Source organism: Salmo salar, chromosome 20, assembly GCF_965601325.2.
Source record: "Salmo salar chromosome 20, fSalSal1, whole genome shotgun sequence".
Taxonomy (NCBI): domain Eukaryota; kingdom Metazoa; phylum Chordata; class Actinopteri; order Salmoniformes; family Salmonidae; genus Salmo; species Salmo salar.
In genome coordinates, this window is record NC_138310.1 from 56733976 (window position 1) to 56761640 (window position 27665).

General features: G+C 44.4%; 1 protein-coding gene across 2 annotated transcripts in view; it reads left to right on the forward strand.

Annotated features, from left to right (window-relative positions):
* The window catches only part of LOC106580945 (uncharacterized), a 99189-nt gene that overhangs the window by 20491 nt on the left and 51033 nt on the right, over positions 1–27665 (forward strand). For both annotated transcript variants that reach the window (XM_045703653.2, XM_045703654.2), the window contains exons 5-8: positions 22777–22899; positions 25561–25683; positions 26171–26296; positions 26619–26741. In XM_045703653.2, coding sequence (XP_045559609.1) covers positions 22777–22899; positions 25561–25683; positions 26171–26296; positions 26619–26741 — 495 coding nt within the window. The remainder of the gene's footprint in view (positions 1–22776; positions 22900–25560; positions 25684–26170; positions 26297–26618; positions 26742–27665) is intronic.

Consider the following 27665-nt stretch of genomic DNA (forward strand, 5'->3'; position numbering starts at 1 on the left):
TGGTGCAAAGTAGCAAAATAAATAAAATAAATAAATACAGTAGGGGAAGAGGTAGTAGTTTGGGCTAAATTATAGATGGGCTATGTACAGGTGCAGTGATCTGGGAGCTGCTCTGATAGCTGGTGCTTAAAGCTAGTGAGGGAGATAAGTGTTTCCAGTTTCAGAGATTTTTGTAGTTCGTTCCAGTCATTGGCAGCAGAGAACTGGAAGGAGAGACGACCAAAGGAGGAGTTGGCTTTAGGGGTGACCAGAGAGATATACCTGCTGGAGCGCGTGCTACAGGTTGGTGCTGCTATGGTGACCAGTGAGCGGAGATAAGGGGGGACTTTACCTAGCAGGGTCTTGTAGATGACCTGGAGCCAATGTGTTTGGCGACGATTATGAAGCAAAGGCCAGGCAACGAGAGCGTACAGGTCGCAGTGGTGGGTAGTATATGGGGCTTTGGTGACAAAACGGATGGCACTGTGATAGACTGCATCCAGCTTGTTGAGTAGGGTATTGGAGGCTATTTTGTAAATGACATCGCCGAAGTCGAGGATTGGTAGGATGGTCAGTTTTACGAGGGTATGTTTGGCAGCATGAGTGAAGGATGCTTTGTTGCGAAATAGGAAGCCAATTCTAGATTTAACTTTGGATTGGAGATGATTGATGTGAGTCTGGAAGGAGAGTTTACAGTCTAACCAGACACCTAGGTATTTGTAGTTGTCCACAAATTCTAAGTTAGAACCGTCCAGAGAAGTGATGCTGGACAGGCGGGCAGGTGCAGGCAGCGATCGGTTGAAGAGCATGCATTTAGTTTTACTTGTGTTTAGGAGCAATTGGAGACCACGGAAGGAGAGTTGAATGGCATTGAAGCTCGTCTGGAGGGTTGTTAACACAGTGTCCAAAGAAGGGCCAGAAGTATACAGAATGGTGTCGTCTGCGTAGAGGTGGATCAGAGATTCACCAGCAGCAAGAGCGACATCATTGATGTATACAGAGAAAAGAGTTGGCCCAAGAATTGAACCCTGAGGTACCCCCATAGAGACTGCCAGAGGTCCGGACAGCAGGCCCTCCGATTTGACACACTGAACTCTGTCAGAGAAGTAGTTGGTGAACCAGGCGACGCAATCGTTTGAGAAACCAAGGCTACTGAGTCTGCCGATGAGGATGTGGTGATTAACAGAGTCAAAAGCTTTGGCCAGGTCAATGAATACGGCAGCACAGTATTGTTTCTTATCGATGGCGGTTACGATGTCGTTTAGGACCTTGAGCGTGGCTGAGGTGCACCCATGACCAGCTCTGAAACCAGATTGCATAGCGGAGAGGGTGCGGTGGGATTCGAAATGGTCGGTAATCTGTTTGTTGACTTGGCTTTCGAAGACCTTAGAAAGGCAGGGTAGGATGGATATAGGTCTGTAGCTATTTGGGTCAAGAGTGTCACCTCCTTTGAAGAGGGGGATGACAGCAGCTGCTTTCCAATCTATGGGAATCTCAGACGACACGAAAGAGAGATTGAACAGGCTAGTAATAGGGGTTGCAATAATTTCGGCAGATAATTTTAGAAAGAAAGGGTCCAGATTGTCAAGCCCAGCTGATTTGTAGGGGTCCAGATTTTGCAGCTCTTTCAGAACATCAGCTGAATGGATTTGGGAGAAGGAGAAATGGGGGAGGCTTGGGCGAGTAGCTGTGGGGGGTGCAGTGCTGTTGAATGCAGTAGGGGTAGTTAGGTGGAAAGCATGGCCAGCCGTAGAAAAATGCTTATTGAAATTCTCAATTATAGTGGGCTTATCGGTGGTGACAGAGTTTCCTATCCTCAGTGCAGTGGGCAGTTGGGAGGAGGTGTTCTTATTCTCCATGGACTTTACAATGTCCCAGAACTTTTTAGAGTTTGAGTTGCAGGAAGCAAATTTCTGTTTGAAAAAGCTAGCCTTGGCGTTTCTAACTGCCTGTGTGTATTGGTTTCTAACTTCCCTGAAAAGTTGCATATCGCGGGGGCAGTTCGATGCTAATGCAGAACGCCACAGGATATTTTTGTGTTGGTTAAGGGCAGTCAGGTCTGGGGAGAACCAAGGGCTATATCTGTTCCTGGTTCTAAATTTCTTGAAAGGGGCATGTTTATTTAAGATGGTGAGGAAGGCATTTAAAAAAATAACCAGGCATCCTCTACTGACGGGATGAGGTCAATATCCTTCCAGGATACCAGGGCCAGGTCGATTAGAAAGGCTTGCTCGTTGAAATGTTTCAGGGAGCGTTTGACAGTGATGAGTGGAGGTCGTTTGACAGCTGACCCATTACGGGTGCAGGCAATGAGGCAGTGATCGCTGAGATCTTGGTTGAAAACAGCAGAGGTGTATTTAGAGGGCACGTTGGTTAGGATGATATCTATGAGGGTGCCAGTGTTTGCGGCTTTGGGGTTGTACCTGGTGGGTTCATTAATAATTTGTGTGAGATTGAGGGCATCAAGCTTGGATTGTAGGATGGCTGGAGTGTTAAGCATGTCCCAGTTTAGGTCACCTAGTAGCACGAGCTCTGAAGATAGATGGGGGGCAATCAGTTCACATATGGTGTCCAGAGCACAGCTAGGGGCCGAGGGGGGTCTATAGCAGGCGGCAATGGTGAGAGACTTGTTTTTGGAGAGGTGGATTTTTAAAAGTAGAAGTTCAAATTGTTTGGGTACAGACCTGGATAGCAGGACAGAACTCTGCAGGTTATCTCTGCAGTAGATTGCAACACCGCCCCCTTTGGTCTTTCTATCTTGTCTGAAAACGTTGTAGTTAGGGATGAAGATTTCAGAGTTTTTGGTGGACTTCCTAAGCCAAGATTCAGACACAGCTAGGACATCCGGGTTGGCAGAGTGTGCTAAAGCAGTGAATAAAATAAACTTAGGGAGGAGGCTTCTAATGTTAACATGCATGAAACCAAGGTTATTACGGTTACAGAAGTCATCAAAAGAGAGCGCCTGTGGAGTAGGAGTGGAGCCAGGCACTGCAGGGCCTTGGGAGACAGGCGGGCCTTCTTCAGCCTCCTCAAAAAGTACAGGCGTTGCTGTGCCTTTTGACCAGGGTTGAGGTGTTGAGGGTCCAGGAGAGGTCATTGGAGATGTAGATACCCAGGAATTTGAAGCTGGGCACACACTCCACCTCAGTGCCATCAATGACTGCAGCTTTTAGACTTCCTGTAATCCACAATGAGCTCCTTGGTTTTCTTTGCATTGAGGGCCAGGTTGTTGTCAGCGCACCATGCAGCCAGGTGCTTGACCTCCTCCCTGTAGGCTGACTCATCATTGTCACTGATCAGGCCTATCACCGTGGTGTCGTCTGCGAACTTGACGATGGTGTTAGAACCGTGTACAGGAACGCAGTCGTAGGTGAAGAGGGAGTACAGGAGGGGGCTCAGCACGCAGCCCTGTGGCACACCGGTGTTTAGGTTCAGAGTTGAGGAAGTGAAGTTGTCTAACCTGACAGACTAGGGTCTCTTGGTTAGGAAGTCTAAAGTCCAGTTACAGAGAGAGGGGCTGATCCCTAGGTCATGAAGTTTGGTGACCTGCCTAGAGGGAATGACCGTATTAAATGCTGAGCTAAAGTCTAGGAACAGCATTCTCACATAGGTGTTGGTTTTGACCAGGTGGGTCAGGGCAGAGTGTATAGCTGTGGAGATGGCGTCCTCTGTAGAACTGTTCGATCGGTAGGCAAACTGGTGGGAATCCAGTGTTGGAGGGAGGCAGGACTTAAGGTAGGCCAAAACCAGTCTTTCGAATCACTTCATGATCGTGGGGGTGAGTGCAACAGGTCGGAAGTCCTTCAGGCTTGATGCGGTCGACTGCTTCGGCACTGGCACAATGGTTGCGGTCTTGAAGCACGTGGGGACAACTGACTGGGCCACTGACAGGTTGAAAATGTCAGTGAAGACCTTGGCCAGCTGCCCAGCACATGCTCTGAGCACACGAACGGGGACGCCATCAGGACCAGCAGCCTTGCTTGCATTCACCCTGCTCAGTGCAGACAACACATCTGCAATGGATAGTCTGAGTGGGAGGTCGTCTGGGGGGAGCTCAGCTTTGATGGCTGGAACTTTGTTGTCCCCGTCGAAGTGAGCATAGAACATGTTTAACTCGTCAGCGATGGAGACATTGCTGGCTGTGGGGGTAGGGTTTTTTGGCCGGTAGTCTGTGATGGCTTGGATGCCCTGCCACATGCGTCGAGGGTCAGAGTTGTTGTTTTAGTGCTCCTCAATCTGCAGTTTGTGGTCATGTTTAGCCATCTTGATGCCCTTTTTCAGGTTGGCCCTGGATGAGCTGTAGGCTTCCGCATCACCAGATCTAAAAGCAGCGTTGCGTGCCTTTCGCAGTAGTCGGACCTCTCTGTTCATCCAAGGCTTCTGGTTGGGGATGGTCTTTATTAGTTTATGGGTGGTGACATTGGTGATGCAGATGTTTATGTAATCCAGAACAGAAGAAGCATATGTTTCAATGTCCGTATGGGAGTCAAGGGCGGCCTGAGTGGTAAGCAATTTCCAGTCTGTGTGTTGAAACTGGTGTTGTAGTAATGAGTCTGACCCCTCTGGCCACACTTTGACTGTCCTCACTGATGGTTTCACGCGTTTAATGAGGGGTAAATACTTGGGGAGTAGGAACAGTGAAAGGTGATCAGACTGTCCCAGGTGTGGGAGGGGAATGACTTTGTAAGCCTCCGGGATGTTTGTATGCACGTGGTCTAGTGGATTGTCTCCTCTAGTGGGGCAGGAGACATTTTGGTGGAATTTGGGAAAAAATGTTTTCAGATTTGAGTGGTTAAAATCCCCTGCAACAATGAAAGAACCATCAGGATGTGCAGTTTGCTGTTTTCTAATTGCAACCTGCAGTTCTTTCATTGCTAGTTTAGCATTAGCATCCAGATGTATATAGGCTGCAGTAACAACCATGGATGTAAGCTCCCGAGGCGAGTAGAAAGGCCTGCACCTAATCATCAGGTACTCCAGATTGGTTGAGCAGTGACTCCCGGTTATGTTACTGTCTGTACACCATGCTTTGTTTACATAAATGCACAGACCACCTCCTCTGGTCTTACCAGAGTCCTCTGCCGTACGATCTGAAGACGTTGCGTCCCTCTGGCCCAATAGCGTTGTCGGGTGTGCTGTTTTTTAGCCACATTTCCTTGAATATCATGACGCCGCAATCCATAATCCTTTTTTGTGAGATAATTCTTAGTCGTATTTCATCCATTTTGTTCACCAGTGACCGGACGTTAGCGAGGAAAAGGCTAGGTAGTGAAAGCCGATGTGCGGTTATGTCACTTCCTGACCAGTAAAAGGGGTTATTTGTCATTGTAGTTTGGTCAGGGCGTGGCAGGGGGTGTTTGTTTTGTGTGTTTCGGTGTTTTTGGTTTAGGTTCTATGTTATTTCTATGTTTAAATCTAGTTTTCTATTTCTATGTTGGGTTTTTGGTAGGACCTCCAATTAGAGGAAGCTGGTTGTTGTTGCCTCTAATTGGAGGCCATATTTAGTTGAGGTTTGTTTCACTTGTGTTTTGTGGGTGGTTATTTTCTGTATAGCCTGGGAGCCTTATGGAACTGTTTTCGTCATTTGTTTATTTTGTTTAAGTGGTTTCTTTAAATAAATTAAGAAGATGAGCACTTTACCCGCTGCGCCTTGGTCCAATCCTTACGACGCCTATGACAGGTTAGCTTTTGCCTAGCCCGGAGGCTTTGTTTACGATCTCGACGCCGCCTCCGGGCACTTCCTCTCAGCGATGTTTCAGTCTCCCGGGGCATCTTCACGATCGTCAGTGGAAGTTGTATGTTGCCAAAAAAAGTCTTTGTGCATTGTGTTCCAATATCCAGGAGTTCTTGACGGCTATATAGAGTGTACGTCATGCTGTACTGAGTGAATAAACTAAGAACTATTAAGTAAATTACTGCTAATTCGCAAAATCTGGGTAGATGCTGAGCCTCGCGTTGTACACGCTCCGCCATTGTGTATGCTGTGTAAACATCATGATGACAGAAGTGAGTGCTCCGGGGCGATAGTCATTTAGGTCAGTTACCTTTGCTTTCTTGGGTACAGGAACAATGGTGGACAATTTGAAGCAAGTGGGGACAGCAGACAGCCCACAGTCCTTGGTAGCAGGCCGCATCAGTGGCACTGTGTTATCTTCAAAGAGGGCGAAGAAGGTCTTTAGCTTGTCTGTAGTCCGTGATTGTTTGTAGACCCTGCCACATGCATCTCGTGTCTGAGCCGTTGAATAGAGAGTTATTTATTCCGGTCTGCGCGATATACTGAGAACCCAGCTGGCTGTATTGATAAAGACAGTATATCCTGAGAGAGCTATGTTTCTCTGGAAGGAGATTCTCGCCCTGAGCTCGTCTACCTTATTATCCAGAGACTGAACATTAGCGAGTAATATACTCGGAAGTGGTGGATGGGGTGCGTGCCTCCTGAGTCGGACTAGAAGTCCACTCCGAATACCTCTTCTCCACCAGCGGTGTTTTGGATCAGCCTCTGGAATCAGTTTAATTGCCCTGGGGGGTACGAACAAAGGATCCAATTTGGGAAAGTCGTATTCCCTGTCATAATGCTGGTGATTTACCGTCGCTCTGATCTCCAAAAGTTATTTCCGGCTGTATGTAATGACACAAAACATTTCCTGGGCTGATAACACACACACAAAAAAAAAATTACTGCAAAGCTGCTTAGGAGCTAGAAGCAGAGCTGCCCTATCTGTCGGTGCCATCTTTCTACGGCACAGAGAGAGAGACTATGGAGACAATGACTATAGAGAGATGCAGGCCACATTTACAAACTAAACAGTCACCTTTAACACCAAAATCCTTGAGGTGTTTTTCAGTCAAAACGCTGCTGTCGTGATAGTACTGACAGTCCTTGAAAAAAACATGAACAGTAGTAAATATAACATATTGCCCTTTTAAGGCAACGCTTCACAGCTGTGTCGTCCACCCTCTGATGTGTTTTTATTTCTCAAAATGCTATTTCGTTTCATGGTGCAGCTAGAGGAAAACTCATGTCAAATGGATTGATTCTGCTTGAGTGACCATATGTTCTACACCAGATTTAAGTGCACCAGTAATTCAAGGAGTATTGAGCACAACACATTCCGCAGTCTTCTCATTTTCAATAGGGAATTTTAATTCATGACATCACCTCCTTGCTTGTCTCTCATGATCGACGAAACATAAAATTGTTACGAAGGTCGAAACAGAATTCACCACAACACCCTGATATGGCATTCTCCACTTCTACTGACTGAAACTTCTACATTCTACTTTTGTATACCCCTGAACTAGCGATTGATTGTTGGAGCTCTCAGTGCATTTCCCCATGCTGGCAGGCTCTTGAAAACTCCTCTGCTCGTCCTAGAATATTTTAACATTGCACTTTGACCTATGGTCTCGTTAATTAGGTCATTGTGCCATGCCTAACAAGACATGATGTGCCCGTTCAGTCATTCGGGAGCTCAGTGAGAGTGTTGAGTAATGCACTGTGTGGCCACGCCCACGAGTGACCCTAATTCAAGTTACCACAACAGTGAGAAGTGAATATGGCTTTCTGGCTTCATATAGTTTACAAAAAAAAAATGTTAATATTGATAACAGACATTAGAATATCTAGATCCAATACAAGGGAAGGGGTGGATGGAATGAGGGTCACTCCGAACATATGGAGCTGAAACTGAGCTTTAAGTGATTTCCAGAGGGAAAGGATCACTAAGTCATTGTAAAGTAAAAGCCCCCAGTGTAGTGAAAGTTCATTGAGTTTTATTATCGTTTCTATATACATGTGGGCTTGTTTTTTATTTCAAAAGCTTTACATTGACACTGATGGCAGGATTGGTGGAAAATGAGAAGATCTATTGAGACCACAAGAGAAGAAAAAACTAAACAAGAAAGAAGTCAGAATTTCTGTATATGAATTTAGTAGTTGGTTGACTACAATGATATTGAAAGTAGGTTTTCATTGACCTAGGTTTATTAGACAAAAGCAATGTCGGAAAAAAAATATTTGCGACATGTGTAATGGAAATGGCAAGTATAGGAGCCATTTTCGAAAGATCGACAACATTTGTATCCGTTTGACAGGGGTGGATTTTTCTTTTGTTTAAGCTTTCTTTATTGTGACAAATGATGATGGAAACTGTGTTTTTCAAATAAATTATGATGGACGAACAGAGTTGGGGAGTAACCGTTACATGTAAGGGATTACAAAAACGGTAACTGTAATCCATTACGTTACCAGCAAACATATTGTAATCAGATTACAGATTACTTTTAAATTCAGAAAGGATGTTTGCAAAAAAAATCTTTGACACTTCTCTGTTTTCTCAATGACATTCAAATCAGCATTGACAAAAGGTGCAAGTTTAAGTTTGTTCCACCTGAGCGAGTCTGACCACAAGTCAGAGACCACTATGATGACACACCAAATGTGTTTGAAGGATCGCGGGAAAGGAGCAGGAATAGGCTTTTGTAGGCTACAGTCCAAGCTTTGTCTTCCAATGATGCGACTGCTGTTGGCATCCAACGATTATCCAACTTGAATAAAAGCTTGGAGGTAAATTTGACAGCAGTGGTGTAGTCAACGGTGATACGGATATCACTTATTATTGATATCTACATAGCACATTGATGTGAATCACACTGCTGCTCTCTCATTTAGCTATTTGTGCCTTATGAATTGTGGTTGTTTTGGATGGCTGTTCACAAATCTAAATGTGTATTTGAACCCAATAATGGTTGAATTCAAGAAGTTTAAACTGGCTATCAATCATTGTTTTTGAAACCAGTGGACAGCCAGTGAAAAATGTGCTTTTGCAACAGCTGCATAGTGCGGATCCCAGCCTATGGAATAAAAGTGGGGCTTTTATTGCTCAATCTAATTCATGCTGATTAAAACTTAAAGGGGCAATTTGTAGTTGCTACATCCATCTTGGACTTATAAATTATATATATTAATGTAAAGATATAATTTAATCGTATTATTATTATATATAGTAGAAAGTGATGGGTTAAAAGAAGCCTACATAACCAACCCATGAAGTAAAGTGTAACATCCATATGGCCAGCTATGTAAACTTTAACATTGATTTATCCTGCAATAGATGTTGTTCAATTGGTAACATACATTTTTGTCTTCTTCTAATGCCTCTTAAGGGGAAAGTGATCTAAAAGTAACTGAATGTAATTAGATTATGTTACTGAGTTTAGGTAAACCAAAAGGTACGTTACCGATTACAATTTTGGACAGTTAACTAGCTACTGTAATGGATTACATTTAGAAAGTAACCTACCCAACCCTGTTGACGAATACTTTTGAAAGTACGCGGGGCACGTGATGTTGTCACGTAACTATAAGCTACATTCCACATCTAATTCTAAATGCTTACTGCTTGCAAAATATATTTTTGAAGCAAAACAAATAATGTTTCTTTGCAGGGACTTTAAAGAATGCCTGAGTTGCTTCGCCTTGCTTTTCTGGTTGGCTGGCAAGTTTCACCATCCAATTATTACAGATCTACAGGAGTGCAAGTTTTACAATGGCAAAGACCGTGGTGATACGCTTGCATATGAGAATTATTAGAATATGGAAAATATTTGTCAATTATTGTATTCTATCCGTGCAGGCTTTCGCGGGCTACTGGGGACATGAAACAGACAGTTGGGAGGGCATACATGCGGTCACCAATTTATTAAAGCGCAATTTGCCTAAATGGGTAATGGAAACACTTCAACCACTAAATTTGAATCGACACTGTAGGTTTTTGTGAAAAAGTAGATATTTTTAGGTGTGACGTCATTACGTCTAGCTGTTTTTAATGACACAAGATAGTTAAATGGTACCCTAGCAGGAAATTGTTGCATCTATTTTCTATATGCAAACTTTCTAAATGTTGACAAAAATTAATTGGACAAGTTAATGGAAACATAGCTACTGTCTCTGTCTGACAAAATTCAGCCTGGGATTCTTGTTTACCAAGCGGATGTTTGAGTTATGAAATATCAGATTGCTATGCTTGCGTCTTTCATAATTTATCATTGCAATGGAACAAACAAGCTGTCGAAAATGGTGTTTGTTTTTGATGAGTAGTTCTCTGGGGAAATAACGACACCTTGGCCTAATCATATCAGAATATTTTTTATTTCACTTTGTATTTCCTTTTTTACTCTCTAGAAAAAAGTATGTATCTATAGGATGTGTTAGAAATCAGATATTGCCATGACAACTGATCAATATTTTCCCCTTAGTCTCCAGACTATATACAGTACCAGTCAAAAGTTTGGACACACCTACTCATTCATGGGTTTTTCTTAATTTTTTTACTATTTTTTACATTGTAGAATAATAGTGAATACATCAAAACAATGAAATAACACATATGTAATCATGTAGTAACCAATATTTGTGTGTGTAAGGGTTATTTGACCAAGAAGGAGAGTGATGGAGTGATGCATCAGATGACCTGGCCTCCACAATCACCCGACCTCAACCCAATTGAGATGGTTTGGGATGAGTTGGACCACAGAGTAATGGAAAAGCAGCCAACAAGTGCTCAACATATGTGGGAACACCTTTAAGACTGTTGGAAAAGCATTCCTCATGAAGATGGTTGAGAGAATGCCAAGAGTGTGCAAAGTTGTCATCAAGGCAAAGGGTGGCTACTTTGAAGAATAAATATATTTAGATTTGTTTAACACTTTTTTGATTACTACATGATTCCATATGTGTTATTTCATAGTTTTGATGTCTTCACTATTATTATACAATGCATAAAATAGAAAAAAGAAAGAAAAACTCTGGAATGAGTAGGTGTGTCCAAACTTTTGACAGGTACTAAATGTCCAGCAAACTGTTACAAAAGAAATGTGGGAACTGAAGACATACAGAGTGCAGGAAATCCAATTCATTGCTCTCTGAGGTTCAAATTCCAGCTATTCAGAGGAGTTGAATAATAAATGAAAGTATGGGTATCGGTTCTGTCCTCCGAGTTTTGAGACCTACAGGTTTCCGTAGAGCTGCACACCAGTGGTCCACTGCGTGAAGAGAGACTTAACAGGACCTGATTTATCTGGTGCTGTTTCACTTCAAACAGGTCAGTCTTCTGGGGAAAGGAAGAGAGATGTTCCTGGGTGGAGGGGGCAAGTTTGGGGGGAGGACTGGGCCAGCAATGTCAATAATGCTTAATGAGATTAGCAGGAGGGAGCTCTCAGAGGGCCTGTGGTCTATGTAAGACCATCAGAGCACCAGAGTGTTGTTCCACCGGCTGTCTGTTCTGTTCCAGGACCTGATGGGAAGCTGTAATCACCATTTGTCAGAGAACTATCAGGGGAGAAACACTTTCCATTTATTACAGGTTTATACATGGACTTGTTCCACTGACGTGAAAGCACAAGCACATCCAAAATCGAAATTGTATAATGGTGTCCCCGAGGTATGGCTATCTTAACCCATTATCCTAAGGGACGTGAGAGAGAGGAGATCGTTTGTGTTACCATTGCAATCTGTCAGAAGACACCGTGGCTACAGCCAGGCTTATACTGTAGTTAAAAACAGCTCTTGCATCAGGGAGACAGTCTTGAGTGTTTCTTTATCTGTCTCCAGAACTGTTCTAGAAACCCCATCACCTCCTCAAATGGCCCCAACCAGTATGGGTCTGTCAGTCCGTCCTTCAGTTCTTCAGTTAGCGGCTGATTAATGATCCAGAGCAAGGATGGGCTGACTGGCTGGCCCGTGGGTTTTGTAAACCCGCGGATCAACCCAGTCCAGTGGAGGTCAGGAAGGTGGACAGTGAGCTGGGAGGAGAAGTCAAGGTTAACGTAGAAGAAGGACTCCCAAGTGTAAGAGACCCAGGAGAGTTGAGGGGTTCAGGGAGTGGGTTTATTGTAGGCCCACCAGCTTTATGGCTGGTGGATGTCAAGAATGATAAATGGGATGTTGTTATATTTCAAGCTGGACTGAAGTTTGTTTGGTATGTGTTATGGCATTCAGATCTGTTGGTCCCCTAGATCCTGGATGTACTGTATAGTTAAACAAATATATATATACATTTTTTAACTAGGCAAGTCAGTTAAGAACAAATTCTTATTTACAATGATGGCTTACTCCGGCTAAACCAAGACGACACTGGGCCAATTGTGCACCGCCCTATGTGACTCCCAATCATGGCCGGATGTGATACAGCCTGGATTCAAACCAGGTACTATAGTGACGCCTCTTGCACTGAGATGCAGTGCCTTAGATCGCTGCGCCACTGTCTCAATGGGGACCTTCTTATCTCAACAGTATATATGTAAACACACACACACACACAGTGTGACCGCAGCATGGTCTAAGGGGGCTTCAGAGGGAGTGTGTCACCTGTATAGTGTTGACAAAGGAGTAGCAAATTAGGCTGGGCAGAAAGGATGAGTTGAGTGCCAAAAAGAATATTGCCCTTATGTTGCCTTAACATTGTCCTCTGGCACCAACCCAGGCCATATGTCATCCATAAGTAAAACCCTCCACACTCTGATGTCATATGACTCGTGACTACCTGGTCTGGTCCGACCCTTAGGGGAAAACAGATGGCCATTGTCAGGGGATACAGGTACTGATGTGACACCAAGCTCCATGATGCAGTGCGGCCTGCTGTTGCATCATGGCTTCCACTGGCCACCCACTGTGACTACGCCATCTCGTCAGCTGACTGGGAATGTCAAGTATAACTATGCTTTATGTACCATAAAGGGTTCATTTATATTGGTCAAGTTCAAGGACCCAGATGTAGGACTTGTATCATGGTCATATTATCATTATTATGTGAAACAACCTGGATATTAACTTGACTCATGACACTCTGCCTCATACATGTAATAATGCAACACTTCATGCCTTATACGCTAACACTTCACACCGTACACCTCACTTAACCATATCCTCAGCTATCATTGTAATGATCAACTTTTCACTCATTGTGTCTTTGATTGACACCTTTTACCTTGACATCCGTCTTGCATAAACAGTATCTTATACAGCCATTCCCATCATGTGATTTTAACTGAACAGCTACCAACTGTTTGCTTGTGTGGTCTTGGATCAGCTCGTTCAGATCCAAATGCTTCACCACACTAATAGACTGCCTCAAAGCAAATAGTTTCACATGTACTCTATGGAGTCATTCATAGTACAATTTATGAATGGGAAAAAAAAATTCTTAATACTTAATATGGGTGTTTTTTTAAGAGTTCACCCCCTGAGTACCATTCAGTCCAATTCTATTTGAAAATGATACCATGCATTACAAGGCCTCGCGGGACATAGCCCTGATTACATTAACCAATGTGTTGATATTGGACTTAAACTAACAGCTGCTTGTTTTGCTGACCTCTTTCAAAAACTCACTTTCTGGTCCAGAGGAATCAGACTGATAATTACTGTACTATCTGAGGTAGACTTATATAAAAGCCACTCGTCACCACACTTACAATAGCTACATAGACAGACATTTTTGCCTGCACACTTCTTTGAATTCTTCAAATTGATCTATAGATCAGGAATCTGTCAGCTGCAACTGTTGATATGCAACGGCTTGCTAGCGTAATTATTTGGGTCGTTATTGGGTCCTCATCATCTTCTGCATGGGAAATGCTAACTATCCAAATGAAATAAAATGAAATCAGATTGTATTTGTCGCATGCTTCGTTAACAGGTGTAGACTAACAGTGAAATGCTTACTTACGGGCCCTTCCTAACAATGCAGTGAGAAATAATAGAAAAATAACACGTGGAATAAAAACACAATGAGTAATGATAACTTGACTATATACACGGGTTACCTGTACCGATGTGCAGGGGTACGAGGTAATTGAGGTAGATACATTACATGACTAAAAGTATGTGGACACCTGCTCGACGAACATCTCGTTCCAAAATCATGGGCATTAATATGGAGTTGGTCCCACCTTTGCTGCTATAGCAGCCTCCACTCTTCTGGGAACTCTTTCGTCTAGATGTTGGAACATTGCTACAGGGACTTGCTTCCATTCAGGCACAAGAGCATTGGTGAGGTCGGGCACTGATGTTGGACGATTAACCCTAGCTCACCTTCCAATTCATCCCAAAGGTGTTCGATGGGGTTGTGTGCAGGCCAGTCAAGTTCTTCCAGACCGATCTCGACAAACCATTTCTGTATGAGTGTTGTAACCGAGGACTGACAATTTTTACGTGCTATGTACTTGTGAGCTTGTGTGGCCTACTACTTTGCGGCTGAGCCGTTGTTGTTCCTAGATGTTTCCACTTCACAATAACAGCACTTACAGTTGACCGGGGCAGCTCTAGCAGGGCAGAAATTTGACAGACTTGTTTGAAAAGTGGAATCCTATGACGGTACCATGTTGAAAGTCACTGAGCTCTTCAGTAAGGCCATTCTACTGCCAATGCTTGTTTATGGAGATTGCATGGCTGTGTGCTCGATTGTATACACCTGTCAGCAACGGGTGTTGCTAAAATAGCCGAATCCACTAATTTGAAGGGTTGTCCACATACTTTTGTAAATATAGTGTATGTACATATAGGTTGTCACGGTTTCTGCCGAAGTCGATGCTCCTCCTTGTTCGGGTGGTGCTCGGCGGTCGACGTCACCGGTCTTCAAGCCATCATTGATCCATTTTTCATTTTCCATTGGTTTTGTCTTGTCTTCCTACACACCTGGTTCCAATCCCATTCATTACATGTTGTGTATTTAACCATCTGTTTCCTCTCATGTCCTTGTTGGAGATTGTTTGTTGTTATGTGCTCGTGTTGTTGGATTGGTGCGCGACGGGTTATTGTACCCATGTTTATTTTATTATGTACTTTGGTTTTGGAGTTTGTTTTTAACTTTATTAAACTACTCCAGTTACACCAAGTTTGTTTCTCCTGCGCCAGACTTCCCTGCCACTTACACACACGACGTGACATAGGTAGGGATAAAGTGACTAGGCAATAGAATAGATAATAAACTGTAAAAGCAGCATGCGTATGTGATGAGTCAAAATAGTTAGTGCAAAACGGGTCAATGCAGATAGTCCATCAACACATGCCTGTTGGCTATTACCAAAGATGGTGGATAAATGAAGATGGTTCACTCAGTAAATGAAGATAGTTCACTCAGGCCCTTTACCATTGGAAAAAAAGTTCCGGGCTTCTTTACTGGGTGTGTCTCCCATAGACACCAATGTAACAATAGCAGCTAGGTCTGGTCTACTTAGTTCATTGACTTCTATTGAACCAGAAAAAAACTGCGAATTGGGTGTCTCGCTTCCTCTTCCGTCTCTACTATTACTAGTCACCACTTCCTGCTTGAGACAAGGGATAACTTCCTGACTTCTTGCCAACCACCACTGTCCTCTGTTATAATCCTCTCCTCTCTCCCAGCAGCAGCACATGCTAATTGAGCGTGTAAGACATCTGCCAACTAGATTATTCCTGCGCCTGACTCTTGGAGAATAATGATTAACGATGGGGACCTGTTATTGAGAGCTCATTAGTGTCTGCAGTCCCAATGGGAACAAAGTGGGCATCTCTGGAGGATGGGGTCACAGGGTCAGGGGCTGATGTGACTTCCCAATGAGTTAATGAAAAGAGCAGGGAAGCTGGGCGGGGCACTGGGCGGGACACTGTGTGGCAGGGCTCCTCACATAACGTTGAGTTGAGGTAGTGTGTGTTGAGGTAGTGTGTGTTGAGGTAGTGTGTGTTGAGCGGTATGTGTTGAGGTAGTGTGTGTTGAGTGGTATGTGTTGAGGTAGTGTGTGTTGAGCGGTATGTGTTGAGGTAGTGTGTGTTGAGCGGTATGTGTTGAGGTAGTGTATGTTCGGTGGTATGTGTTGAGGTAGTGTGTGTTGAGTGGTATGTGTTGAGGTTGTGTGTGTTGAGTGGTATGTGTTGAGGTAGTGTGTGTTCGGTGGTATGTGTTGAGGTAGTCTGTGTTGAGCAGTATGTGTTGAGGTAGTGTGTGTTGAGCGGTATGTGTTGAGGAAGTCTGTGTTGAGCGGTATGTGTTGAGGTAGTGTGTGTTGAGCGGTATGTGTTGAGGTAGTGTGTGTTGAGCGGTATGTGTTGAGGTAGTGTGTGTTGAGCGGTATGTGCTGAGCAGTGTGTGTTGAAGTGGTGTATAGGGCAGCATTGGGGTGGGAGGTCCTACGACTACTAAATCTGAAAAGACTGGATAGTTTGAAGGAATAGCTCCACCTTTCCTCTTACCTCTTGGATACACCTATCCAATCCTCTCAGATCTAGTGCCAAGGGGGTAGAGGCTAGGGGTCAATCAGGGTCTGGTGAGGTGGTGTAGGGCATGGTTGAAGCAGGAAGGGTAAACAAGGGTACCTTTTCCCTTTGTTCTCTCCCAGGTGAACCTGCTTGTCCTTAGAAACCAAGAGTGGGTGTGGCCTGGGATGACAATATGGCGACCCATCCTTGGTTTCTGAGGCTGTGCGGACTTACACATTTACAACCCGTCCAAGAGCTGTTGCGTATTATTTTTGTGTTATGCAAAAACAATGTTTATTTGCATGTAGAAAAATGCATGTGAAAGCATTGATAAAATGACTTGAGAGTAGAGATCAGCCCACCAACAGGGATACATCATTCCAGTCATAGTCAGTACTACCCAGTCAAACACACTTCCTGCACATTTCATCCATTCCGTGTTTGTAAGCAATGTTTCTCTAGCTACAGCCTGTCTGTCTCTATCTGTCTGTTTATGTCTGTCTATGTCTAGCTACAGTCTGTCTATGTCTAGCTACAGTCTGTCTATGTCTAGCTACAGTCTGTCTATGTCTAGCTACAGTCTGTCTATGTCTAGCTACAGTCTGTCTCTGTCTTTTATTTTTACATTTTTTTAAACTTTTACCTTTATTTAACTAGGCAAGTCAGTTAAGAACAAATTCTTATTTTCAATGACGGCCTCGAACACTGGGTTAACTGCCTTGTTCAGAGGCAGAACGACAGATGTTCACCTTGTCAGCTCGGGGATTCGGTCTTGCAACCTTTCGGTAACTAGTCCAATGATCTAACCACTAGGCTCCCTGCCGCCCCTGCCACCTGTTTATGTCTGTCTCTGTCTGTCTATGTATAGCTACAGTCTGTCTGTCTCTGTCTGTCTATGTCTGTCTATGTCTAGCTACAGTCTATGTCTAGCTACAGTCTATGTCTAGCTACAGTCTGTCTATGTCTGTCTATGTCTGTCTCTGGCTGTCTCTGGCTGTCTCTGTCTAGCTACAGTCTGTCTATGTCTAGCTACAGTCTGTCTGTCTCTGTCTATGTCTAGCTACAGTCTGTCTGTCTCTGTCTGTCTCTGTCTGCCTATGTCTAGCTACAGTCTATGTCTAGCTACAGTCTATGTCTAGCTACAGTCTGTCTATGTCTGTCTATGTCTGTCTCTGTCTGTCTCTGGCTGTCTCTGTCTAGCTACAGTCTGTCTATGTCTAGCTACAGTCTGTCTGTCTCTGTCTGTCTATGTCTGTCTATGTCTAGCTACAGTCTATGTCTAGCTACAGTCTATGTCTAGCTACAGTCTGTCTATGTCTGTCTATGTCTGTCTCTGGCTGTCTCTGGCTGTCTCTGTCTAGCTACAGTCTGTCTATGTCTAGCTACAGTCTGTCTGTCTCTGTCTATGTCTAGCTACAGTCTGTCTGTCTCTGTCTGTCTCTGTCTGCCTATGTCTAGCTACAGTCTATGTCTAGCTACAGTCTATGTCTAGCTACAGTCTGTCTATGTCTGTCTATGTCTGTCTCTGTCTGTCTCTGGCTGTCTCTGTCTAGCTACAGTCTGTCTATGTCTAGCTACAGTCTGTCTGTCTCTGTCTAGCTACAGTCTGTCTGTCTATGTCTGTCTGTCTCTGTCTAGCTACAGTCTGTCTGTCTCTGTCTCTGTCTGTCTCTGTCTGTGTCTAGCTACAGACGGTATGTCTATGTCTAGCTACAGTCTGTCTCTCTCTGTCTGTCTCTGTGTCTAGCTACAGACTGTATGTCTATGTCTAGCTACAGTCTGCCTGTCTTTGTCTAGCTACAGTCTGTCTGTCTCTGTCTAGCTACAGTCTGTCTCTCTGTGTCTCTCTCTATCTGTCTCTGTCTAGCTACAGTCTGTCTATGTCTTGCTACAGTCTGTCTGTCTATGTCTATCTACGTCTAGCTACAGTCTGTCTGTCTCTGTCTCTGTCTGTCTCTGTCTGTCTATGTCTGTCTCTGTCTGTCTGTCTATGTCTAGCTCCAGTCTGCCTGTCTATGTCTTGCTACAGTCTGTCTGTCTATGTCTAGCTACAGTCTGTCTATCTATGTCTAGCTCCAGTCTGTCTGTCTCTGTCTAGCGCCAGTCTGTCTGTCTGTCTATGTGTAGCTCCAGTCTGTCTGTCTATGTCTTGCTACAGTCTGTCTGTCTATGTCTAGCTACAGACTGTCTATGTCTAGCTACAGTCTGTCTATGTCTAGCTACAGTCTGTCTATGTCTAGCTACAGTCTGTCTGTCTCTGTCTAGCTGCAGTCTGTCTGTCTCTATCTAGCTACAGTCTGTCTGTCTATGTCTAGCTACAGTCTGTCTATATCTTGCTACACTCAGTCTGTCTCTGTCTAGCTACAGTCTGTCTGTCTCTGTCTAGCTACAGTCTATCTATGTCTAGCAACAGTCTGTCTGTCTGTCTGTCTGTCTGTCTGTCTGTCTGTCTGTCTGTCTGTCTGTCTGTCTGTCTGTCTGTCTGTCTGTCTGTCTGTCTATGTCTAGCTACAGTCTATCTATGTCTAGCTACAGTCTGTCTGTCTGTCTGTCTATGTCTAGCTACAGTCTGTCTGTCTGTCTGTCTGTCTGTCTATGTCTAGCTACAGTCTGTCTCTGTCTAGCGACAGTCTGTCTGCTGTTCTCACCTGCTACTGATTGCAGTTAACGGCTGTGCTGCTTTGTGTTTTCTGTATGTCAGCCTATAAGATTTGTTTAATGATAATGACATGGCCAGCTACCACACTCTGACATGACCAACCACATTTCATAGAGACATAAAACGCCCTTTGCTGTCTGATAGATAGTGTCTCTGTACAGCTGCACAGGGGCTCTGTGTGTGTGTGTGTGTGTGTGTGTGTGTGTGTGTGTGTGTGTGTGTGTGTGTGTGTGTGTGTGTGTGTGTGTGTGTGTGTGTGTGTGTGTGTGTGTGTGTGTGTACATGTGTGTGTGTACATGTGTGTGTGTACATGTGTGTGTGTACATGTGTGTTGTTCTATCAGAGTTGGAGGAACTGTGCCAGTCTAATGTCTGTTTGGAATTCCTGTACAGTTTGTCTTGTTGGATGGATGTTTTCCCTCCGGCTAGGCCAGAGAGGCTCTGGAACATTGTGTGTGTGTGTGTGTGTATGTGTGAGCATGCACGTACGTGTGTGTGTGTGTGTGTGTGTGTGAAATCTCACTGAGCACTTCAACAGGAGCAGACTGGCGAGCTCTCAGCCTGCTTATCTTTTATTGCTGAAGGCACATGAATGTTTTTAGAGCATCTGTATGTTTTCCAGTGCTCTCTGTTGTATTACTCTTCTCTTTTGCTGTATGTTCTATAGATTACCATTTACATAAGATTTAGAAGTTCCTTATTGTCAATGTCTCAGCTGCAAGGCCTAAACAAACATTAATGACCATAATTGCTATACAGTTACGGTAATAATGTGGTGTGCTTCCTGCTTCCCTCGGATAGGAAAGAGAAGAGCCACGGGCAGCGATGTGGTTAGGGAGTTAAGACTGCGCTCAGTAATTTTCTGTGTTCCAACATACACAGTGTTGCTATTGGGGGACCCTGATTTGTCATGTGGTCTTAATCTATGTAACGATGTGTGCTGAGAGTCGGGAAGCAAGTTCAGGGAGTGAGTGTTTTAATAAATAAACACAACATAATAAGAAACACGAACAACGCACAGACATGACACAGGAACAGAAACAATAACACCTGGGGAAGGAACCAAAGGGAGTGGCATATATAGGGAAGGTAATCAGGGAGGTGATGGAGTCCCAGTGCGCGTAACGATGGTGACAGGTGTGCGCCATAACGAGCAGTCTGGTGACCTAGAGGTCGGAGAAGGAGCACACGTGACAGTACCCCCCCCCCCCCCCCCCCCCCCGTCGCGTTCGGCTCCAGCCGCAGGACGCCCTCCAAAATGATGATCCCAGGGATCAGGAGCGGACCGGTCACCTCTCCCCGGCTGAGGCATGAGAGCCTGACGAGCCAGCTGAGGCAGGGGAGCCTGGCGATCCGGCTGAGGCAGGGGAGCCTGGCGATCCGGCTGAGGCAGGGGAGCCTGGCGATCCGGCTGAGGCAGGGGAGCCTGGCGATCCGGCTGAGGCAGGGGAGCCTGGCGATCCGGCTGAGGCATGAGATCCTGTAGCGGCTCCCGGACCCGACGTCATTACCACCAAAACAAAACAACAACATAAAACACTCCCTGATGCTTCCCTTAGATGAGGCGTTATTCTGTAACGATGTGCGCTGAGAGTCGGGAAGCAAGTTCAGGGATCGAGTGTTTTAATAAATAAACACAACATAATACGAAATAAGAAACACCAACAACGCATATATAGGGAAGGTAATCAGGGAAGTGATGGAGTCCAGGTGAGTCTGATAACGTGCAGGTGCGCATAGCGATGGTGACAGGTGTGCGTTATAACGAGCAGCCTGGTGACCTAGAGGCCAGAGAGGGGAACTCTGCTTGGTAATTTAAGGGTCAATGGCACCATTAGTTTATTTATAGCCACGAGTTCACAGTAAATCATTACCAAATAGACAGGGACAGAATGTCAAAAGTCTTCCCCCACCATAGATATGACCCACCAGAGGAACACTTCTCGTAGGATGCTGTCAGGAGGATTGGCCAGCGTGTGTGTGTATGTTTGTGTGTCTGTGTGCATGTGTGTGTGTGTTCTTGTGTATGTGTGTGTGGCTGCGATTGCCTTGACAGGCATTAGCGACTTCTTACACCTCTGTCCACACTTTCCTGTACTGACTGACAACAAGCTGTTGTCCCAATACACCTCATCTACAGGGACTTCAAACCACACTGCGTTTGATCAGCACACAGAAGACAAATTAACGCAAGACAAGGACCTCTTGTCTGTCCCCATAGTGAGCCACGGTGGAACTCAGATCCGTCTAACAACGGCTGGAGTGATTCAGCTAGAAAGCTTGAATGCTACTCCATATGCAAGGGAGGAAACAAACTTTGACATTGTGCAAACATTTAACATTACTCTATGCACATGTGGGTTTGAAATGGAGTGAGCTAAATATCTGAATGAGGAAATAACTCTCATACATGTTGTGTATGGTTGATTGAGACAGCGTGATCGTATTAGCTGTGCGTTGTATTGAATGATATCTCTTTTAAAGACATTACTCACTGGTGGTGCACAAGATCACTATAAAAAGGAGCTGATAGGAGTCATTATACCAGCACCAAGGAGCCTGCCGTATTAATGCAAGAGAATCAAGGGGTGAACAACCAGGTGGCAACCAGCTGGAAACCATTTCAGAGAAAAAAAACGGAAAGAAAGAAAATGTGAAGAGCATGAAAACAGTTCATCCCTGACTGACTCTGTCAGCAACGCCATTTAGCCATTTAATTGGAAATACCTGTTGACATTCACATGCAAAGTAATGACCACAATTTAAGTACAAGCATCTGTCTGTGGAGTGATGAAAAGAGTGTGCTTTTACCGGGCTCTTCCTAACCAAAGCGTATGGTTAGGAAGCTATATTATGTAGCTAGCTAGCTTCCCCTGTCCCTTATGCCTAGCTTCCAGCTACATTGGCCCCGGCAGATGAACAACAGGACTGAGGTTAGAACATGGTTTAGTTTTCTCTCTAGAAACAGAGTCATCAAAGCACTACTGGGTCTGTCTTCAAGCTGGATCTGTTTGAAAGATGGTCCTTTGTTGGACAGCTGGGACGTCTACAAAGTGAGGGGAAGTGGACTCACTGAAAGTTTGGAGGACTTCAGATCCTCAAAAGGTTCTACAGCTGCACCATCGAGAGCATCCTGACTGGTTACATCATTGCCTGTTATGGCAACTGCTCAGACTCCGATCGCAAGGCACTACAAAGGGTAGTGTGTACGGCCCAGTACATCACTGGGGCCAAGCTTCCTGCCATCCAGGACATCTACACCAGGCGGTGTCAGAGGAAAGCCCTAAAAATTATCAAAGACTCCAGCCACCCCAGTCATAGACTGTTCTCTCTGCTACCGCACAGCAAGCAGTACCTAGGTCCAATAGACTTCTAAACAGCTTCTATCCCCAAGCCATAAGACTCCTGAACATGTAATCAAATTGCTACCCAGACTATTTGCATTGTCCCCCCCCTCTTTTACACTGCTGCTATTCTCTGTTTATTATCTATGCATAGTCACTTTAATAACTCTACCTACATGTACATATTACCTTAATTACCTCGACTAACCATTGCCCCTGCACATTGACTCTGTACCGATACCCCCTGTATATAGCCTCGCTATTATTATTTTACTGCTGCTCTTTAATTATTTGTTACTTTTATTTCTTTTTTTTGTATTTTTCTTAAAACTGCATTGTTAGTTAAGGGCTTGTAAGTAAGTATTTCACTGTAAGGTCTACACCTGTTTATATTGAGATTTCCTTCATGCCTGAGGAAGAAACGTCTTACAAGACAGAGGGGAATGATTCAACCAAAGAAGGAGAAGCTCCACGGTTTACAATGGATTTGGGTTCAGTTTTGCTTACAATGCAGTTTGTAGGCTATGAAAACTGAGGTTTTGGCTTTCCTTCTTTCCCCAGATGTCAACGAGTGCTCGACTGCTAACGGCGGCTGTGAGGGACATTGCTGCAACACCATTGGAAGCTTCTACTGCAAGTGCCCCGAGGGCAGTCAACTGGGCCTGGACGGAAAGGCCTGTCAGGGTGAGAAAGAGGGCAAGCTGGGTCTCCTGGGTGTGTGTGTGTGTGTGTGTGTGGGGGGGGGGGGGGGGGGGAATAGAGAAGGACCTAAACCTTATGCTCCTTGAGGATCCAATAGGTTATCCACCAATGTCCTCTTGCCGGCTCTTCAGGAAGAGACAGAGACACAAAAAGCTTAGCAGACCACACACATATAAGGAACACAATCAGTACAGGCATGGAGATCTGGTCAACTCGTAAAATCAAAACCCTGCCTGTTTGTTCTGACAGAAACATGCTGAGTTAGCTGAGTTGGCTGAGTTAGCTGACAGTGCTAATGCCCAGTTGCTCTGAGGGGGTGCAGGTGTCAACAGGTGCCCCTAGCCTTTGACCCCTGACATGGGACGTTGTCACTTTCTAGTGAGGGTTTGAGCAATGGTGTAGGAGTCTGTAAGAGCCATGTTCCAGGGCTAGTGTGCTCTGTAACAAATTTGAAGGGCAAATAACATACCCTTTTTGATTCTGGAACAGAGCATGTCAGTGCTAAATGTTTCGGTCTGCGACCCTCCACATAGGATGGTGTTAATCTATGGAGGGTGGAGCGTGGGAGTTGAGAGGCGGGGGATGGGCAGACACTTCCCCAAACAGCTGTCAGGAGACCATTGAGACAGATGTGGGTGTCAGTTCAAGACTGTCACACAATAACATTCAGACAATATTCAACCCCCAACCCAACTCCCAAAGTCTCAGCCTCACGTCTGAATGAAAGATTTCCTTTGTGTCCTGATGAAATCCTCTCACACGGCGAACCTTAAGTATATTACCCTCCAAACCTTCGCTGCATCTATTACCATTCAGGTATTGAGAAACGCCCACTAAAGAAAGAAGCCTGTCTTTTGAAAAAAAGAACAGGGTTTAGAACGACAGTTTAGGATTTTCTTCCTGAATATGTCATCCACCACAGGGGATGCTGGGAGTTCCTTTATCCTCACTCAGTGAGGCAGTGGATTGGTCTAAATGGATTGGCATTGTGGATTTTCAGTCCTTCAACCTGATCACATTAATCTATGTGCCGGTTAGGAAAAGGCTCCTTATACGGCAGACAGCCCTCCTCTTTGACCCCCCTTAGCCTCTTCTAGTGAAAGTTACCTAATTAAAGTAGCATTTAGTTCATTATGAGGAGAGGGGCATTCCCACAAGCTGAGACTGCTTTGTTGAATAGGAATTGCCCTTATCCCCAGATCTGGGATCCGATTACCTTAGCCCCAATCATAAGATTAAGCATTAGGGGGGTGAATATATGTTTGACTCTGTATCAGTGTCATCACCAGTTGTAGCCTGCAGTGCAAAGCCCATATGGACTAGGGATTAGCAGGAACCAGGAAGTAGTTGAAACAGCTCGACTCTGATGTGTTCTCCAGATGGGTAGCAAACATTGACTTTCCTTGGAGAAGCACTCAGCAATGTTGTCTCCTCATCATGCCTATGCTCCCTGGAACATGGAACAACATGGAACATTTGGCTAATGTACCACATGTCAATGGTTCTGGAATGGTCCTAAACACTCAGGTCTGCTGCATAGTGAACAACCTGTGTTGAAAGCGTGTCAGTGGTGAATTGTCATTACTAGATCCAGAGGAATTCCTGACCACATGACCTGACCAGGAAGAACTCTGGACTCCAATTATAGGGCTATAAGTAGGGCCCATGAGTTTTTTCTAATCAGATCACATGGTCAGAACATACTCCTGGTCCTAGTCATTACAGTTAACAGCAAAGCACTGTACGAGAACTTCCACTGATGAAGAGAATGTGTGTCCAATTGGTGATTCCTTTTTAATGTTGATTTAATTGTATCAAAATGGTGTGTTCGTCTATAAACGGGTCATAAAACATTGTGTTCTTAAAACAGTCTCTCGTGAAGTCATCACTTCTATCACCAAGCCAACCTTCTTACTTCTTATTGCGTCAGGGACCAACTATGCTTCACAGAGCTTGATGTCAAACAAAACAGAACTTCAGTGCCGAAATCTTTTTACTGCATTCCTACGTTTGACGTGGTCATGAGTCATGACAAGCATCCCTATAACTTGGGACTTAACGCTCTCCTCTGGAACACCCATGAAAACTTTGCATCCCAAATGGCATCCTATTCGCTATTTAGTGCACTACTTTTGACCAGGGCCCATATGGCTCACATCAAAAGTAGTGCACTATAAAAGGAATATTGTGCCATTCATGACGCAGACACTGTAACACACATATGAGTCTCCTAATGAATGTGGTCTGTGTGGGTTCATGTCTGTTAGAGTGCTCAAGTCACAAATGTTGTCTAAAGGTTTGTGTAGTATTCCATCATTATAAAGCATTCCTTCAAACGCCATCAAAACACCTCATTGTTCATTAATGCCCATACAGGGAATTCATTGGCACAACCTTCTCCTATCAAAATGGATTGGTTCTGCAGCAAGTGTCTGAGAATATTGTCTGCAGACCTGGGTTAAAATAGTATGTGAAATCATTTTGAATACCTTTTTCTGCTTGCCTGGCTCAAGGGAACCAATGGAATACTAGCAAAAGTGCAAACTTCGCCATATGGCACTCAATGTCGGCTCAAGTGAATGCTCAATTTAAAATACTTTTTGAACCCAGGTTTGATTGTCTGTCCATCGGTCTGCTCTGTAGATGTGAATGAGTGTGAGGAGCTGAATGGTGGCTGCCAGCAGACCTGTGTGAACACGGCAGGCTCCTACCACTGTGAGTGCAGCCAGGGCTTTCGCATGCACACTGACGGACGGACCTGCATTGGTGAGTAATGACCATGTGAGACCAGATTTGATCCCGGTTGTTGACACAACTCAAGATTAGGCATTGGTTTAGGCATTGGTTTAGGCATTGATTTAGGCATTGAGAGCTAATACTCCAATATTCTGGTCTCAGTCAAGGTTACTCATTACCTGCAACCATAATTATCCAATTTCCAGTCTTCAGAGCTTCCTGTAATCACACGTTTCCATTATGGCGGTGTGAAAAAACGGTGCTGGTCCAACAGTGTTGTAGCCCACAATATGGCTCTTCCTTCTTTGAATTAATATTTTAGTGACCAGTTTCTAGGAAGGGTTACACGTTTACTCACCAAATGGTGATCAAAGACTACATTAGCGAAAGTACAGATGTAGGATCTTAATTTTAGGTAGTTTGCTACATCATGAAAATACATTTTTCTCTAGTCTGTCAGTCAATCCTGTGTTGTTCAATTCTTGTGTCTGTCTCTCTGTCTGTCCCAACTATGAAGCTGTGAACTCCTGCTCGGTGAAGAATGGCGGCTGTGAACACAAGTGTGTGGACATGGACAACGACCACTACAAGTGCGAGTGTCGTAGGAACTACCAACTGAAGAGGGATGGGAAGCACTGCGAGTGTGAGTCCTGACTACATTGGATATGGTGCTCTGACTTCCCTACAGCTTACAATAGTAGTCACTTTATGTTAGAATGGAGAGCAAAGAGTTACAGTTTTCAGGCAGTTTTCAGTCATAGCATGACCAGGATATGACTAAGTAAAACTGTCTGCCCCATGTCTGTCTGTCTGTCTGTCTGTCTGTCTGTCTGTCTGTCTGTCTGTCTGTCTGTCTGTCTGTCTGTCTGTCTGTCTGTCTGTCTGTCTGTCTGTCTGTCTGTCTGTCTGTCTGTCTGTCTGTCTGTCTGTCTGTCTGTCTGTCTGTCTGTCTGTCTGTCTATCAGTTAGGGACCCCTGTGTGGACAGGAGTGGAGGCTGTGTCCAGCTGTGTCATTCTGTGGATGGTCAAGCAGAGTGCAGCTGTAGACCTGGGTACTCACTGGCCGGTGACCGCCAGGGCTGTGAGGGTAAGAGCCAGTGGTGTAAAGTAAAGTAAAAATACTTGAAAGTACTACTGTCATGGAAATTCTACACAGGTACACTAGAAATCAATCTTTGTTTATTATCAGCATGCTGGAGAGGTTCAAACCAACTCAATGCACATGTCAGTCAGGAGCTCCACTGGGGCAGTCCCGTTAGTTCTCTTATATACAGACAAGTTATTTTTCCATGATTTAGCTTTTTTTTCTTCTTTTTTTTTACTTGGCAAGTCAGTTAACTTCATGTGGGTACCTGGGACGGTAGCGTCCCACCTGGCCAACATCCGGTGAAATAGCAGAGTGCCAAATTCAAATAAATATTTAACTTTCATGAAATCACAAGTGTAATACATCAAAATAAAGCTTAAATTGTTGTTAATCCAGCTGCCTTGTCAGATTTCAAAAAGGCTTGACGGCAAAAGCAAACCATGCGATTATCTGAGGACAGCGCTCAGCACACAAAACATTACATACAGTTACCAGCCAAGTAGACTAGTCACGAAAGTCAGAAATAGCAATAAAATGAATCACTTACCTTTGATGATCTTCGTATGGTTGCACTCACAAGACTCCCAGTTACACAATAAATGTTTGTTTTGTTCGATAAAGTCCCTCTTTATATTCAAAAACCTCAATTTTGTTGGCACGTTTTGTTCAGTAATCCAATGGCTCAAATGCGGTCACAAGAGGCAGACGAAAATTCCAAATAGTATCCGTAAAGTTCGTAGAAACATGTCAAACGATGTTTATAATCAATCCTCAGGTTGATTTTAGCCTAAATAATCTATAATATTTCAGCCGGACAATAGCGTCGTCAATATTAAAGAAAAACAAGAAAGGTGCGCTCTCGGTCGTGCGCAGTAACCAGCTCTGGGGACATCCCACTATCCACTGACTCAATGTGGTCATTCT